The sequence below is a fragment of the Pseudophryne corroboree genome, chromosome 9, assembly GCF_028390025.1.
Source record: "Pseudophryne corroboree isolate aPseCor3 chromosome 9, aPseCor3.hap2, whole genome shotgun sequence".
NCBI classification, from domain to species: Eukaryota; Metazoa; Chordata; class Amphibia; order Anura; family Myobatrachidae; genus Pseudophryne; species Pseudophryne corroboree.
The window spans coordinates 388,813,019-388,827,599 of record NC_086452.1 but is presented as its reverse complement, the minus strand read 5'-3'; the positions used below and the strand labels follow the sequence as shown (position 1 = coordinate 388,827,599).

The following is a 14,581-nucleotide window of genomic DNA, read 5'->3' as shown; positions in this document are numbered from 1 at the left end:
TCACTTTATGGAAGCATGTGGACGGCACAGGACTGTAGAAGGCGCATGTTATTATAATTGAATGGATGGTTAGGGGCCCCAGTGCATTGTTTTACCCAGGGCCTACAATGCTGCTAAGACTGATCTGCTGTCACCTATATCTGCCCATAAGGATCTGCTGACATACATGGCGTTGGGTTTTTTTCTGCATCCGATCCACGTTACTACTACTGTATGTGAATGTGACTTGACTCTTTTACTTAGTGCTAGTTGCACATAAAGGTGTGCCATGTGTGTGTGAGCAGACTTATGTTTTTAATCCTGTATCTTGACTTGCAGTCAAGTGCTTGCCTATAGCAATCATTTATTCTGATATTAAAATATACATAGATTAGACGTGGGTGTGGAAGAGCGGTGGGAATGAGAAAGAAAATGAATATTGGGGAGGAGGGGGCAATGAATCTGTGGAGGAATCTAACGGTAATGATCCACTACAAAATAATTTCTGTCTGTTCTTTTATTTTGCCTGTTTCTCATCTGTATGTACATTATTGCCAGTGATTTTTTTATACACTATTCAAAGAATACATTTGTGTATTTTTATATTTTTTATGTCAATTCTCTTCTCGGTCATCTGAGATCACGAGAAATTGAGTCGATTCATCTTATAATAGTTTTGTCGATGTCAGCGACTGGCAAAACATCACATTTTAAAAAAAAGTCAAATATAAACATATATTTGGGGCTGTTGTTGAAAACTAAATTGCCTTACGCTTTATTTACATGGCATTCCTCCATTGTCAGAGATGTTATTTTAATTTTAGAAAATGCACAACTATCGCAAGTCAGCAATATTCATCCAGGGCTTTCCATCGGTCATAGTCTGTGAACTTGTGAATGCACTAAGGGATGTATCTATTGAAGATTTACAACCCGATCCTAAGATTCCATCATTTTAACACTCTCCAGATGTTTGAGTCCCATCATCTCATGTTGACCCTCCAGTTACCTGTAATGAGTCAAGTGTTTGTGAGAAGAAAGAAAACTAAAATTAAGATTGCCCTAAAACTACCAACACAGTCTGTATGACTACAGGCAACGTATATGCGTCACGGAAACAGTGTTATAGCACACTAACGTGAATCTACTACCTGCAAACCAAGCAAGCTCTCAATGCCATTTTAAATGCCCACTTCCTGGTTCTTGGAAACACCCTGTTAACTCAATCTGCATATGCTTCCAAGTTCCAACAGGGAAGGTTTAAGAGAGGAGGGGGCTTGTGTGCAGCCTCTATGCAGGCCCCCTCGCTTCTTGCTACTGCATTCTTCGTGTAGACACTGGCATTATTACAGAATCTACTGTACATGCACAAATCTCTAGGAACATGGTGACCAAGCCATATCAGCAGCAGCAATGGACTCTTCAGGCAGTTATAGCAGTCTATGGCTGCAGGGTAAGTGGTGTGCACCGATGTTGTGTTTCAGGGGCTAAAAACCACATTTACTGACAATTTTTTAATATTGTTCTTTCGATGTTAGTAAATGTGCATTGCATTTTAGGCCCTGAAACACAACATCAATTTAGATAACTTTTCATCAATTTGAAATTGATCTAAATCGATGAAAAATTACCTTTAGTAAATAGACCCGGCTGTATTTACTACAAGGTTGTTTGCTAAAATTCTGCCTAAAAAGGGATTTTCCTGGATAAAGGTCCAAATGCGTCCCACTAAATGTATAAATAGTTGCCAGCTTTCAATACACCTCTACAGCAAATATTATGTGCCTCTAATGGGATTCCAAAATGTCACCCTGCAATACAAAGTCAATCTTTGTGTGTGAGTATATACTGTAACTAGGTAGGTGCAAGTACTCAGTAAATGATACCGGCAGTGTGCTTAGCTACTCTAGTCAGGAGATGCAATTTTGCACTGTTGGAAATATGTGTGTACAGGTTTGTTGATGTGGCAGAGTCTATCTGTGCATTCCAGTGAATACAAATAACCCAGTTGCTAACCAGTGGAGTGGTTTATAGAAAGTCAGAAAAAGTATAGCCGTTCTCACTGTTATATACACTGGTTAGGGTGGGGAGGACCTGGGTATCATACAGTTCACCAGTCTGTGAGTGTATGCAGGTAGTGGTGCAGGATACTAGAACAGCATCTGGAACACATAAATTGCAGGTCTCTCATGGACCAATGTGTTACACAGCCATGTTCCACAGTGGCAAGATGGTGAGGCACATTGGAAGTACTTAGGTCGGCGGCCATCTTGGTACAGGGAATGAAGCCTCCCTGGAAGAACAATATGAAGTCTGTGAAGTAGTGCACTCCACTTTCAACATGCACTATTACCAATGCTTTTATCCACAACTCCATCTTCTTTCCCATACCAACAGGTGCACTCGTGCATGACGTCACAAACTGGCATTTGCACTGTGGGTATTAAGTTTGCAAGTTCAGAAATAGCCCTTGCTATAGTGAAAAGTTATTATCATCATATTATAGCATAATACAGTTCTATTAAGATCCACTCATGGTATTTTATTTTTCAGGCCAGAAACAACCAATATTAATTAATGAAAAATATTATGATTTATGAAACCAAAGAGCTTGTACAATGTTTTTTCGCCCAAGTTATAGGTTAGAATAATTAAGCTGCCCAATATGATATTATCATCAGGAATAGGACTGCAGAGTAGAAATGGTCCTGAGTTTACCATGTGACCCCTTTGAGAATACTTTTTCTACACACTTAAGGGAAAATTACCTTTATTGGTCAAAATGGTGCATTATAACTTTAATGCTATTGATTAACAGATAAAATAATGACCATTAATGACAGTTATTCAATAATACTAGTGTAGATGTACAGTATCACAGCTAAAATATGATATTACTGTACTCCATTGCCCTGTTTGATAGTCAGTAGAAATCACATATAAAGATAAAGGGAATTTCCATAAATTGGGAATATTACTCCTAAAGATTGAAATACAATTTCTGCTAAATTATTTTTTTATCAGAATGAACAGAACGTAGAGTCTCCATGCCTGCATTTTCAGTTCTGTGCTTCTCAAACTTTTTTGGGCGGTGATCCAGTATCATTTTTTAAAAAGCCACGGGTGTTACATCAAGAGGAGAATACATATGTTTTAACAGTTTTGCAGAATGATAAAAATAATATGAAAAGACCCTACAATATTTTATTTGTAATACCCAACAAAAAACATGGGAGGAGGAAGCCATAAAAAGAACATCAAGGAGTTTTAGGGCTTATTTATATCTCAATTCTACTAACAGTATTATTCTCTTATCCTCCCGAGTAGCATATCTGCGGGGGTGCCGTACCATGGAACTCTACACGTAAGGAGAACTCTCCGCTACCCACAGGCACTGCAGTGCTGCAATATCTGTTGCTAATAATCTGGCATTTTTAAAGTACAAACTGTACTTTGTCAGTTTCTAGCAGAGGTGCTGATTGGTCTGAGCTTCAGCTTTGAAGGATCAGCAATAGAAACCGAGACAACTCTTTATACACCCCCATTTCTGATAGTTGTCGACGGGGAGCAAGCAGCAGTTGGAGCACCAGTAAAATATTCTAGAACTATGGGGTCCCTCGCATGTACCTCACAAAGAGTTCTACTAGTTGTGTTGGATAATGTTTTTATGGTGCAGTTATCATTTAAAGAACTACACAGATCTCAAAGGCATGTATTATAGTGATTTTAGAAATAATATTTCTATACTAATAAAGTCCCTGTATTAACATATATAATACCTAGATTAAAACAGAATAACAATGGGGGTCATTCCGACCTGATCGTAGCTGTACGATCAGTGACACAGACATGTGGGGGGACGTCCAGCACAGGGCTAGTCCGCGATGCATGTCTGCCCCCCCCTTCGCGCACAAGTACAAAAGCATCGCGCAGCAGCGATGCTTTTGTACTTGAAGAGTAACTCCCGGCCAGCGCAGCTCCTGCGGCTGGCCGGGAGATACTCATCGCTGCCCTGGGTCGCAGCGGCGTGTGACATCACGCAGCCGCTGTGGCCCGCCCCCCCGCATGGTCCAGCCACGCCTGCGTTGGCCAGACCGCGCCCCGCCCAGCGACTGCCTCTGCCTGTCAATCAGGGAACGCCGTCTGGCATGCACTGGCGCACTGCGGTGCCGGCGCATGCGCAGTTCTGACTCGATCGTACCGCTGCAAAAAACTGCAGCGTGCGATCGGGTCGGAATGACCCCCTATTTACAGTCAGATTGTAGAAGGGCTACAGAGTGGTTATGGGTCAAAAGGTCAACAGTAAAAATGTCGACCATAAAAGATAGACATGCACAAGGTCAACATATGAAAAAGGATGACACCAAAAAGGATGACACGAAAAAGGATGACACATGAAATGGTTGCCATGGGTATTTTTTTAACTTTTTTTGTGTCAAATTGTAGGTTTCAGCACATAAACCACAGTTAGTGCAAGGCGCCCCCTCGCGTGGCTCAATTCACTCGATACTATTGCTACTATGTAGAGTACCACCAACTGTCCATACTGTATCTTTGTTTGTTTTTTCTGTTTTAGTTGGTGAACACTTTAAAACTCAAAGAACTTTAGTGCCCAGTTAGTGACATGTGAGCCATAACAATTTGGGACAAGGAGCTGGGGAAGCAGGTCCTTCCACCTGTGGCCTCTAATCTGCGCTTCTGGGCATGTTTCAACAACCACAAATCCTCAAAAGATCTGAGAGGAGACCTTTGGAGGGTGGACCTACATTTCTGGACAGTAAAGCCCCTCACGCCATTTACTGTTCATCTCAGCAGTGGCAATAGTTCTGGCACAGGTGCTCAGGACAGGCCACTAAACTGCTTTTTATTACTAGGACCAGTGCTTTTTCTGCAAATAAATGTACCGGTACTCAGAAAAAAAGTGCAACACTCAACCCAAGTTACAAATTGATGCAGGATTTATAGCAGCTTCCACACTCTGCATCAGTGTGCAGATGCTTACTTTATTAATTTCTGAAACAATTTCACTGATTTCTAGTTATAAGAATTACAAATTAGAAGAAAAAAAGTGCCAATATTGTATACCCCTGAGTACATCTCATAAAAAATACTGGATAGGACCATTAGCGTAAGATGCAAATCCCTTATATAAATAGTAGTAAATTATCACTAGTTTTGCTATTCAGTTCAATGCAAACTATTGTTCTATGTTATCAATCAGTTTCTGATAGGCACGATGACTTCAGATTCCTTTACTTGCAGGAAGCTTGGTGTGTATAGCATAATATCTTCCCCAACAATTACTAATTTAGCTCCCTTTTGAAAAGCACTTGAAACCTTCATTAATTTTGATCAAGTTATCAGTAGCTCTATCACAGTAGCTATGGCAACTTGCAGTGTTTTACAGTGTAGGGTTTTAAATATTCCTCCATAGCAGTGGTTCCCAAACTCGACCCTCAAGGACCCCTTAACGATACAGGTATTAAGTATATCCATGCCTGACCACAGGTGACTTTATTAGTACCTTAGTCACTCTGATTTAACCATCTTTGCTGAGCCATGGATATCTTTAAAACCTAGACTGTTATGGGTCCTTGAGGACCAAATTTGGGAACCACTGCTCCATAGGCTGAAAGTTTACCCATCTCACTGTCTGCACACTTTGGAGGCAGCCATTTTGTGGTCTGGCAATATTACTAAGAATGCAGCCTATTAAATCACCAGAGCCAGATAATATCACTGACGCATGAGGGAATTTCTGTTTCATGTCTCAGTGATGTTCCGAGCTCCAACTTAATTGACAAGATACATATTAATAAAGCTCAGGGTAGGTGGAAGGGCACTGGCTGTCTCTCCCTCTCAGACCCCTCTCCAATCTCAGAAATATACCCACCTCAGCGGGAAGAGGAGTTTGGTGCTAAGCTGTGACATCACTGTTCAACTTTATTGAAATTACTAAACTTAATAAACACCCCCCCTCCCCCCCATACATGCACACACACATCACCACCACCACCACACTTTAATCAGCCATGAGAAAACGGTGTTTCATTTAAATCCATAAGATGGCCGGAGCTCAGTGTGGGAACTTAAATTACAGTAGATGTAGCACTTTCACCTCCATTATCTCACATGTCATTGAGTTCCACTACTTAGAAAATACAAAATCTCCACAGTTTTATACCAGGTAAGGACCTTGTGTAGAACGTTATAATATACAAGTTTTCCATTATCTCCTTAGTAGGAGTCTTAATATTAAACATACTATTTTTTCTAAAAAGACATATGACAGCAGCACATTTGTTTAAAAAAAAAAAAGAAGGAAAAGGAAAACCGTCCCTGGGCAGCACATTATCACATTTCCGGCCATTACGCGCAGAATAAAATCCATTTTCTCTATCAGTCCCTGTAACCTAAACCAGAAAGATGCATTTGATCTGTTGTGAATGTAAGGACTGTGATGTACCTGATATAAGATAGACATTTCTGTCCGTACATGGAAGAGCTGTTTCTCAGAGGTGCAGGGGATATGGTATGAAAGACCGATGCTAGCAATTATCAGCGTTGCCTACAGGGACAACTTAATCAGTATCATATTTTGGAATGATTTAAAACACATAGCATCCACAGGTTCTTGGACATATTTCTTGTACGACCTAATGAAAACAGCTAATGAGGTATGAAAAGACAGCATTTATTAACTCTTTGCACTCTGTACGCAGGCTCCAACTGGAAACAAAACATTTTGGATCTACCTAATAATACAAAGAAGGTAATTTACTGTATGGGTATTCTTTACTGAACTGTGCAATAATCTTTATCTTTGCTGATTGGGGGCTGCCATGAAGATGTCCTGCAGTGGGTATTGCATGTAAGGTATATAATATGGGATGTAGTTGGGATTCCGGCGTTTGGCAGTGAGAATGCTGGCACCGGAATCCCGACACCTGTCAGAATACCAACGGCAGCACCTTGACTGCGAGAATCCCAAATGTACAGTAAGTATGACGGGGATGGTTAGGGTTAGGCTGCTGCGGGGGGAGGGTTAGGGATAGGCTGTTGCGGGAAGGAAGCGTTAGGGTTAGGCTGCGGAGAGGGAGCATTAGGGTTAGGCTGTGGGGAGGGAGCGTTAGGGTTAGGCTGCAGGGAGGGAGCGTTAGGGTTAGGCTGCGGGGAGGGAGCATTAAGGTTAGGCTGCGGGGAGGGAGCGTTAGGGTTTAGGCTGCGGGGAGGGAGCATTTGGGTTAGGCTGCGGGGATGGAGCGTTAGGGTTTAGGCTGCGGGGAGGGAGCATTTGGGTTAGGCTGCAGGGAGGGAGCGTTAGGGTTTAGGCTGCGGGGAGGGAGTGTTAGGGTTACCATTTTATTTCCCTAGGATGTCCAAACAGGTTTAGCATGAAATATCTATAGTCAAAATCCCGACGGTCAAAATACCGACAACAATTGACAGACGGTCAAAATACAGACAAGGTCAAAATACAGACAAGGTCAAAATATTGACATTTAAAATGTGATAGGTCAAAAAGTCGACACAAGTTTTTCATTGTTATTTTTTGTTGTGTATGTTGACATAGGTCGACATGGACACCGTATAAGTGTACCGCGTCCCCTTGCATGGCTCACTGCGCTCACCATGCTTCGGGTACGGTGCCTCGCTGCACTCAGCGCACTGTTATATTTCACCTCCAGGTACATTGGGATGGTAAAGTATGAACAAGTCGGTTTCAAACTTTCAATTAAAAATCATGAAAAACTCATGTCGATTTTTTGACCTGTCGACATTTTTAACGTCGGTATTTTTACCTTGTCTGTAATTTTTTTAAATGTCAGTATTTTGACCTTGTCAGGATTTTGACCTTGTCGGTCAATGGTTGTCGATATTTTGACAGTCGGGATTTTGATTGTAGGTAAATTGACCGCATCCCGTCCAAACGGCACCCAAATGGAAATATTGGTTATGCCACCTCTAAGCTGCACATCGGACATCGCCTTGTGTGTAAGACTATGTGCATGCTACTGCTTTGTGCCACCTCCAAGATGGTGTTCGTTTCTGTGCATTTTTAGTGATTTAAATGCCCACTGCACCAGAAAATCAGGAGTGCTTTCTTATATTCCTCTCTACACAAGAGAACTCGTGTAAATATCTCTTTCAGCAAAATGAAGCTCATGCATATTTGTGCATACAAAATCATATCATTGCTCCTATCCCATATCAGTGAGGAACGTTTGCCCACTTCATCCTATTATATTCTGCAAAATGTAGTTGTTTAGAATTTGCCTGTGCACGTCCAAGCACCAGTCTACATAATTAGGCAGACTGTTCGCCAGTAGAAACCATGACAGCATCTGCAGAACATGCGGTATGACTCCAGTTAGTAAATGACTTGTAAGGGATCTGTATCGTTAAAAATGTCACAAAATTCGTAGATCAGCCAATCACATTGTAAGACCCGGTTCTCAAGTTGGTCACTCTGTTCAGCAGGTACATCAGTTGTAGAAAATCACCAATGTGTTTCTTAGGCTTAAAGCAGAGCCAAAGATAGCAGCCACCTTTTGGGTATAGCCCTGCCCCTTATCTAGCTTGATATAAATATATATATATATATATATATATATACATACATACATACACACACACACTGTATTATATATATATATATATATATATATATATATAGATAGATAGATAGATAGATAGATAGATAGATAGATAGATAGATCTCTGCTGTCTGTGTGTAAACACACAAACATAAGATTCCACATGTGTAAAGAGACGGGGAATGTTAAATGATCGCACTCCAGCCAGTAACATCCTTCTCTTTGATGGGCTCATCTGAAGCATTGCTTCTTTAAAACACAGTAATGCATCATCAAGAGTGATGAAAGAGCCAGAAGAAAAAACTCCTTCTTTCCAAGATGATTACTCTAAAATATGTAAAATTACCATTTGGCATCAGCAGAAATGAAATTGCTATAGTTACAGTGAGGATAAGCCCTCTGCAATATGGGCTAGATAGTTAGAGATGTGAGGAAAGCATGAGCAATACACTGGGGAAAGGGCCGAAGTAGCTGTGTTTTAACATCAGAGAATTGCAAAAGACTAATACAACCTCCTCTGTGAACTCTAAGGTCAAATATTAAAATAGTAAATGCATAAGTGAGTAAAGGTAGAAGAGTCGAGTGCCAGGAAAACTGGGTTTACCAAGAGGAAAACCTGTAATAATGAGAAATGACTCATGTTTGTATTGGCAGCTAGTGTCATTGTCACAGTGAAGTGTCTATATCTTCTACAATACATTAGGCTGACATGTCAAGCAGTCGCACGTTTCGTGTGACATTGTAAAATTAATTTCAGTTCCTCGAAGCTGGAACAAAGCAATGTTATGGAGATATCTATGGGACTAATAAACTAATGATATACAAAAGGTAAGGAAGCTGCTCCACAAACGAAGAACTGCAAGATTGTAGACATTATACATTTTTAGGTTGTGTTCACTTTCTATCATAAAATATGATCTACTCAGCACAGGACCATATGGTTCCATACTCTGTAAGAGTAGTCAGGTGTCTTGTCTTCAGTTGACCTACAGATATCCTCAATCCCTTCAACCAAGATAATTTGTCCAACAGACTCCAAGAAAGTATGGCCCAAATGTATTAAGCCTAACAAGAGATAAAGTGGAGACGGATAAAGAGAGATAAAGTACCAGCAAATCATCTGCCTAACTGCCATGTCACAGGCTATGTTTGACAAATGACAGCTGGCTGGCTGGTCATTTATCACTCTTTATCCGTCTCCACTTTATTTCATGTTAAGGCTTAATACATTTGGGCCTAAGAGAGAAAATAAATGAAATATAGCAATATGTATAGAATGTGATACCACCAGGTGGTGCTAACGAGCCCTTCCATTAAAACTGTATATTACTGGAGAATGTAGTTTATACATATTTCTTGGGTACAATGCACACACTATATGCAATACGTGTGTGTATATTATATTTGTGCAACAATATGAAGAATGAGATGTGGCATTTGATAGAAAGTACGGTTAGAATGAAATCTGAATTAAATTCTTGTTTTCATCATTGTACTTTTTACATTTTAAGTCCCACCCTCCCCTTGACCGAATTACCTGTGACCACATACCGTAGCTGTGACAGACATTGTTAGCACCAAGAGGCATCTAAAACTTCATGATAAGAAAGTTGAGTGAAAAACAATATTAGATAAACAGTTTTTCTCAAAAATAAAAAATAGGGAGAAGAAGCACAAGTCTTTTAGGAACCTAAGCACATCTGTGATACGATGTTCCAATGCTCCACTGCGTCCTTCTCATTACTGTACATCTATAAACAGTACTTGGTTCATTCATGACTGAGGAGTTGCTTACAATTGCTCACAACCCTGAATGAAAATGCACCCGATGAATAATACAAAAAAAAATAAAAAATCTGTTTGTCATCCATCTGAATGGCAGTGAGACATCTTTAAACCCTCTCAAGTTAGCAAACAGTTCCCATCAATGGAAGAGTTGGAATGTAATCTGGAATAAGAATATAGAAACTTAAAGCCAGATGTATATTCATTTTGTAATGTATTTTCCCCAACTGATAATAAGATTTTTGTTGTTTTGCTACTATACGTATAGCTGGAAAAAAAAGTTTCTGGAGCACTGAGGGGCAACTACTTTGCAGCACTGACATTGAATCTACCAATAGCTATTGTAGTAAATAAAAAAGGAAATGTTAATAATAAGCCATCTTGTTATTCATTGAGCAATAGTAGTGATAATTCATTTATTTTCAAAAACATTAGTGTGGACTTTTCTTTCAACCATGTCTGGCGTTGCGCTCGCTGGTATATAAAACATTGGCACATAGGTACCGTATGTCTATACTTACTGTGCTATCGACATATGCTTCTGTCCACACAACATCATGCTCCTGGTCAATGACTTTCGGTCTACTTAAGACATGAAGATATGCCATAACATTCTCTTGTACGTCAGCAAGGGTGGATATTTGGGTGAAGAAGCCTGCAGCAAAAAAGCAAACTCTGAATGAACTTGGAAAAAAACATATTTAAAGTTTGATAACATTTCACAAATAGACAAGTAACCATGGAATTCATTAAATCGATTTGACATACGGAATATGTACAGGCAGAGCCGACACTAGGCATAAGCAAACTATGCAAATGCCTAGGGGCACAAGCAGCTTCTGCTGATTAAAGTGATATGCGGCATGCCTATATTCTGTGTGTGACTGCAGCTGTAGCTGCATACGAAATGCTACGTTACAGTGTATTCCTGGACATCACTGTAATGTAGCATTTTGTATGCAGATACAGCCACAGTCACACACAGAATATAGGCATGCAGCATATCATTTTAATCAGCAGAAGCTGCTTGTGCATCCTAGCCGCATATTGTACTAGTAATGCAAATAAGATGCATTTTCGTCAAAAAAGGTGCCCGACGTTAGCAGAGCTGCCAGCTGACTCACGCTAGGCATCTCCTGCTGCATGGAATATTGAGGAAAGATGTATGAGGACACATCTCTATCTAAGCAGTGTTAGTGTTATCACAGTGTTAGCGGCCATGTTAGTGCTGTGTGCAGGTGGGTTGGTTGTGAAGTAGTGTTGAGCATATGTGTAAGGGGCATTATGTGTGTCATGTATAAATGCATTAATAATGTGCGGCATATCTGTGAGTCATGTGTATGAGGGCATTAATAATGTGCAACATACAATATGTGTAATGGACATTATGTGTATAAGGGCATTTATACAAGTTGGCATAATATGTAAGGAGCATTATGTTTATAAGGACATTACTAATGTGTGTCATATGTCTAAGGGGCATTACTGTGTGGAATTATGTGTATAAATGCATTACTAATGTGTGGCATTATGTGTCTTAGGTGCTTTACTGTGTGGCGTAACGTAAAGAAAGGGCACTACTGTGTGGTCTAATGTGAATAAAGAGCAATATGGTGTGGTGTAATGTGAATAAGGAGCAATTCAGTGTGATGTAATGTGAATAAGGGGCACTACTGTGAGGAGTAACATATATAAGGTAAAGTGGTACTACTGTGTGATGTAACGTGAATAAGGGACACTCGCATGATAAAATGTAAATAAAGTTGCAGTACTGTGTCGCATAATTTGAATTGGGGGTACTATTGTGTGGCCATGCCCGTTCCCAGCAAGAACACACCCCTTTTTGGGCTGTGCGCACTGTTTCTATTTAAAATATAGGGTGTTGAAGCACCAAAATGAGGACAGCTATGTGTGAGGGGGCGTGATGGTGCTATGAAAGGCACATGGGGGGATGGTGCTATGCCAGGCACATGTCACTTTAGAAACTGACACTGCGGTGTGCAGTGTTCAGCACTATGACACCTTATTCATTCCTATGAAGAAGATAGTCGAAACAGCTGTCGGAATGTTAAGTATCAATTGATTTATTTTATATGCTGCCATCAACATGTGTGCCATATGCTTGCTACCTTTCAAAATTTCTGTTTCATTCTACAAACAGTAAAAAGCACTTTTTTTCAATTAAGCTGTGTGCTGGTTTATCTGGGTATAATCCCTCTGGTGGTTATTCTTGGAACTTTTCTATATATATATATATATATATATATATATAATTGCAAGAGAATGCTGCGCCACTTGTGATAACACAAACTCTCAATTAGAAAAAACTCCCAGTTATTTGGGCGTCAGCTGCCCCCTAAGGAAACGGCACTGGTATGTTACCGCAAAACAAAGGATGGGGATACCGGATAGGGGTATGAGCGACCTGAGGTGTTTGTGTGTTGCCAAGTGTAATAAATATAATAAAAAGAGTTCTAAAAATATATTATCAATTTATTTCACAACATTAGGAATGAATTTAAAGTGCAATGTAAATGAGAGAGACAAAAAATTATTAATTAAAAAATTAAAGAGAGAGTCCTTTACATAAAATATGGTTCTAAAAAGACAGTTCTTTTAAAAAAGGAAATGGACATATGTTAGATCCTCAATTAAAGTGCAAATTGCCTGTGCAAATAAGCTCATTTAAAAAGTGGAGTAATAGCATATATAAGCTTAACTGATATAGCAGGAGGTCTCTGGGTGAAGGCCCAACGCGTTTCGTCTCCAAGACTTCTTCATGGGGTAAGTGACAAGGTATGGTTGAACTCCTATATATACCCCCATAATTGGGAGTTAAGTTATGACATCATATCCTGTCTAGGTTCATACATATTCATTAGAAAGTTTCTACTTGCTGTAGCATAGTTATATTCCTTATTGGTAGCCGCCGTTTTTAATGCAGCATAGCATAAACAGTGTATATTAGTGAATAAACGAATTTCGGGCATCAGAGCAGATAGTCCCGGACAGGCGCGGTACTTCCGCCACATTTCCGGTGTATTGACAGTCCGTATGCGCATGCGCGCCGTCTTCGTGTCGTTCCCCGCTTCCGGTTGCGCTTGTGTAGCGGCGTGACGACATCTTGATGTGTTCGGTTGTATACATCTTATTGGTTACTTCTGGCACGTGATTTCCCAGTCCCGGAATTGCCATGTAGTGGAACGCACAGGTGGACCGCATCACGTGACCTGGATACTCGGCTTTGCCTTGTTGTCATGGATACGTTCTCCATGTTCTCTTATGGTTTTTCTTAAAAGCATACATTGTCCGGACGTGGTCCCCAAAGAAATATAAATAAAGATATGTTTAGAGGATTTCCATGTTACAGCGTTTTGCACTTGCAGAACGGACATCAAATTCATAAAGATTTAACATTGGTCGACATACTTATGCATAATAGGCCGTATGATACGTATTATATGTAATATTCTGACATTAATTAAAGGACAAATTGTGTGTCTTTTAGAGTATACAGATAATATATATAAATATAGTCACATAAAGGTGCATATATATATATATTTAAATTTGTGTGCTAATACACACATACTAGGAAATGTATATAAGAATATACATAAAAGGATATGAGGATAAGGAAGAAGAGGGTTTTGAGGAAAACTCAATTTATTAAAGAGTGAACTAGTGATGTGAAATCATTTTAATAAAAATGTATATATAAAAAAATATATAAATATATATAAATAAATATATAAATATAATAATAAAAATAATGAGAAATAGTTATAGCGTGATATTTGCTGAGTGCTGTGCCTGCCATTTGGTTGATGGTGCCAAATTGGTGATCTAGTAAAATGCAGTTGCCTTAAATGTGTGGCCTGTTTATTGAGGTACTATTATCTTAGTGCATACTAGGATATACCTAGATCCTATTGTGCTTAGAAAGGGTTAGTGCGTGTCTATAAGGCTCATAACTAAAATGTGATCAAGTGTTCTACAAGTGTTCTATAAACATCCGTCGCGATTGGACATTTAAACAGTTGCCTTTTACTTTCAGTACAGTACCTGGTATTCCCAATGGGTCGCCCCTTTTGGTACTAGTCAGGCCCAACACTGCTTCGCTTCCAAGTTCGGTTGAGATTGGGCCTTTCCAGTGTGGTTTGACTGTATTTCTTTCTTACGCAACAAAAAATGCCCGCACGAGATGTTATATATTTTAT

At 39.7% G+C, this 14,581-nt stretch overlaps 1 protein-coding gene and 1 pseudogene across 6 annotated transcripts in view; both read right to left on the bottom strand.

Annotated features, from left to right (window-relative positions):
• The window catches only part of CACNA2D3 (calcium voltage-gated channel auxiliary subunit alpha2delta 3), a 2,000,770-nt gene that overhangs the window by 778,665 nt on the left and 1,207,524 nt on the right, over positions 1 to 14,581 (bottom strand). For all 6 annotated transcript variants that reach the window (XR_010186941.1, XM_063940834.1, XM_063940836.1 and 3 more), the window contains exon 14: positions 10,883 to 11,016. Coding sequence is in view for 5 of the 6 variants with exons in the window: in XM_063940834.1 (XP_063796904.1) it covers positions 10,883 to 11,016 (134 nt within the window). In the remaining variant the exon portion in view is untranslated. The remainder of the gene's footprint in view (positions 1 to 10,882; positions 11,017 to 14,581) is intronic.
• LOC134963472 (5S ribosomal RNA) lies at positions 14,415 to 14,533 on the bottom strand (annotated as a pseudogene).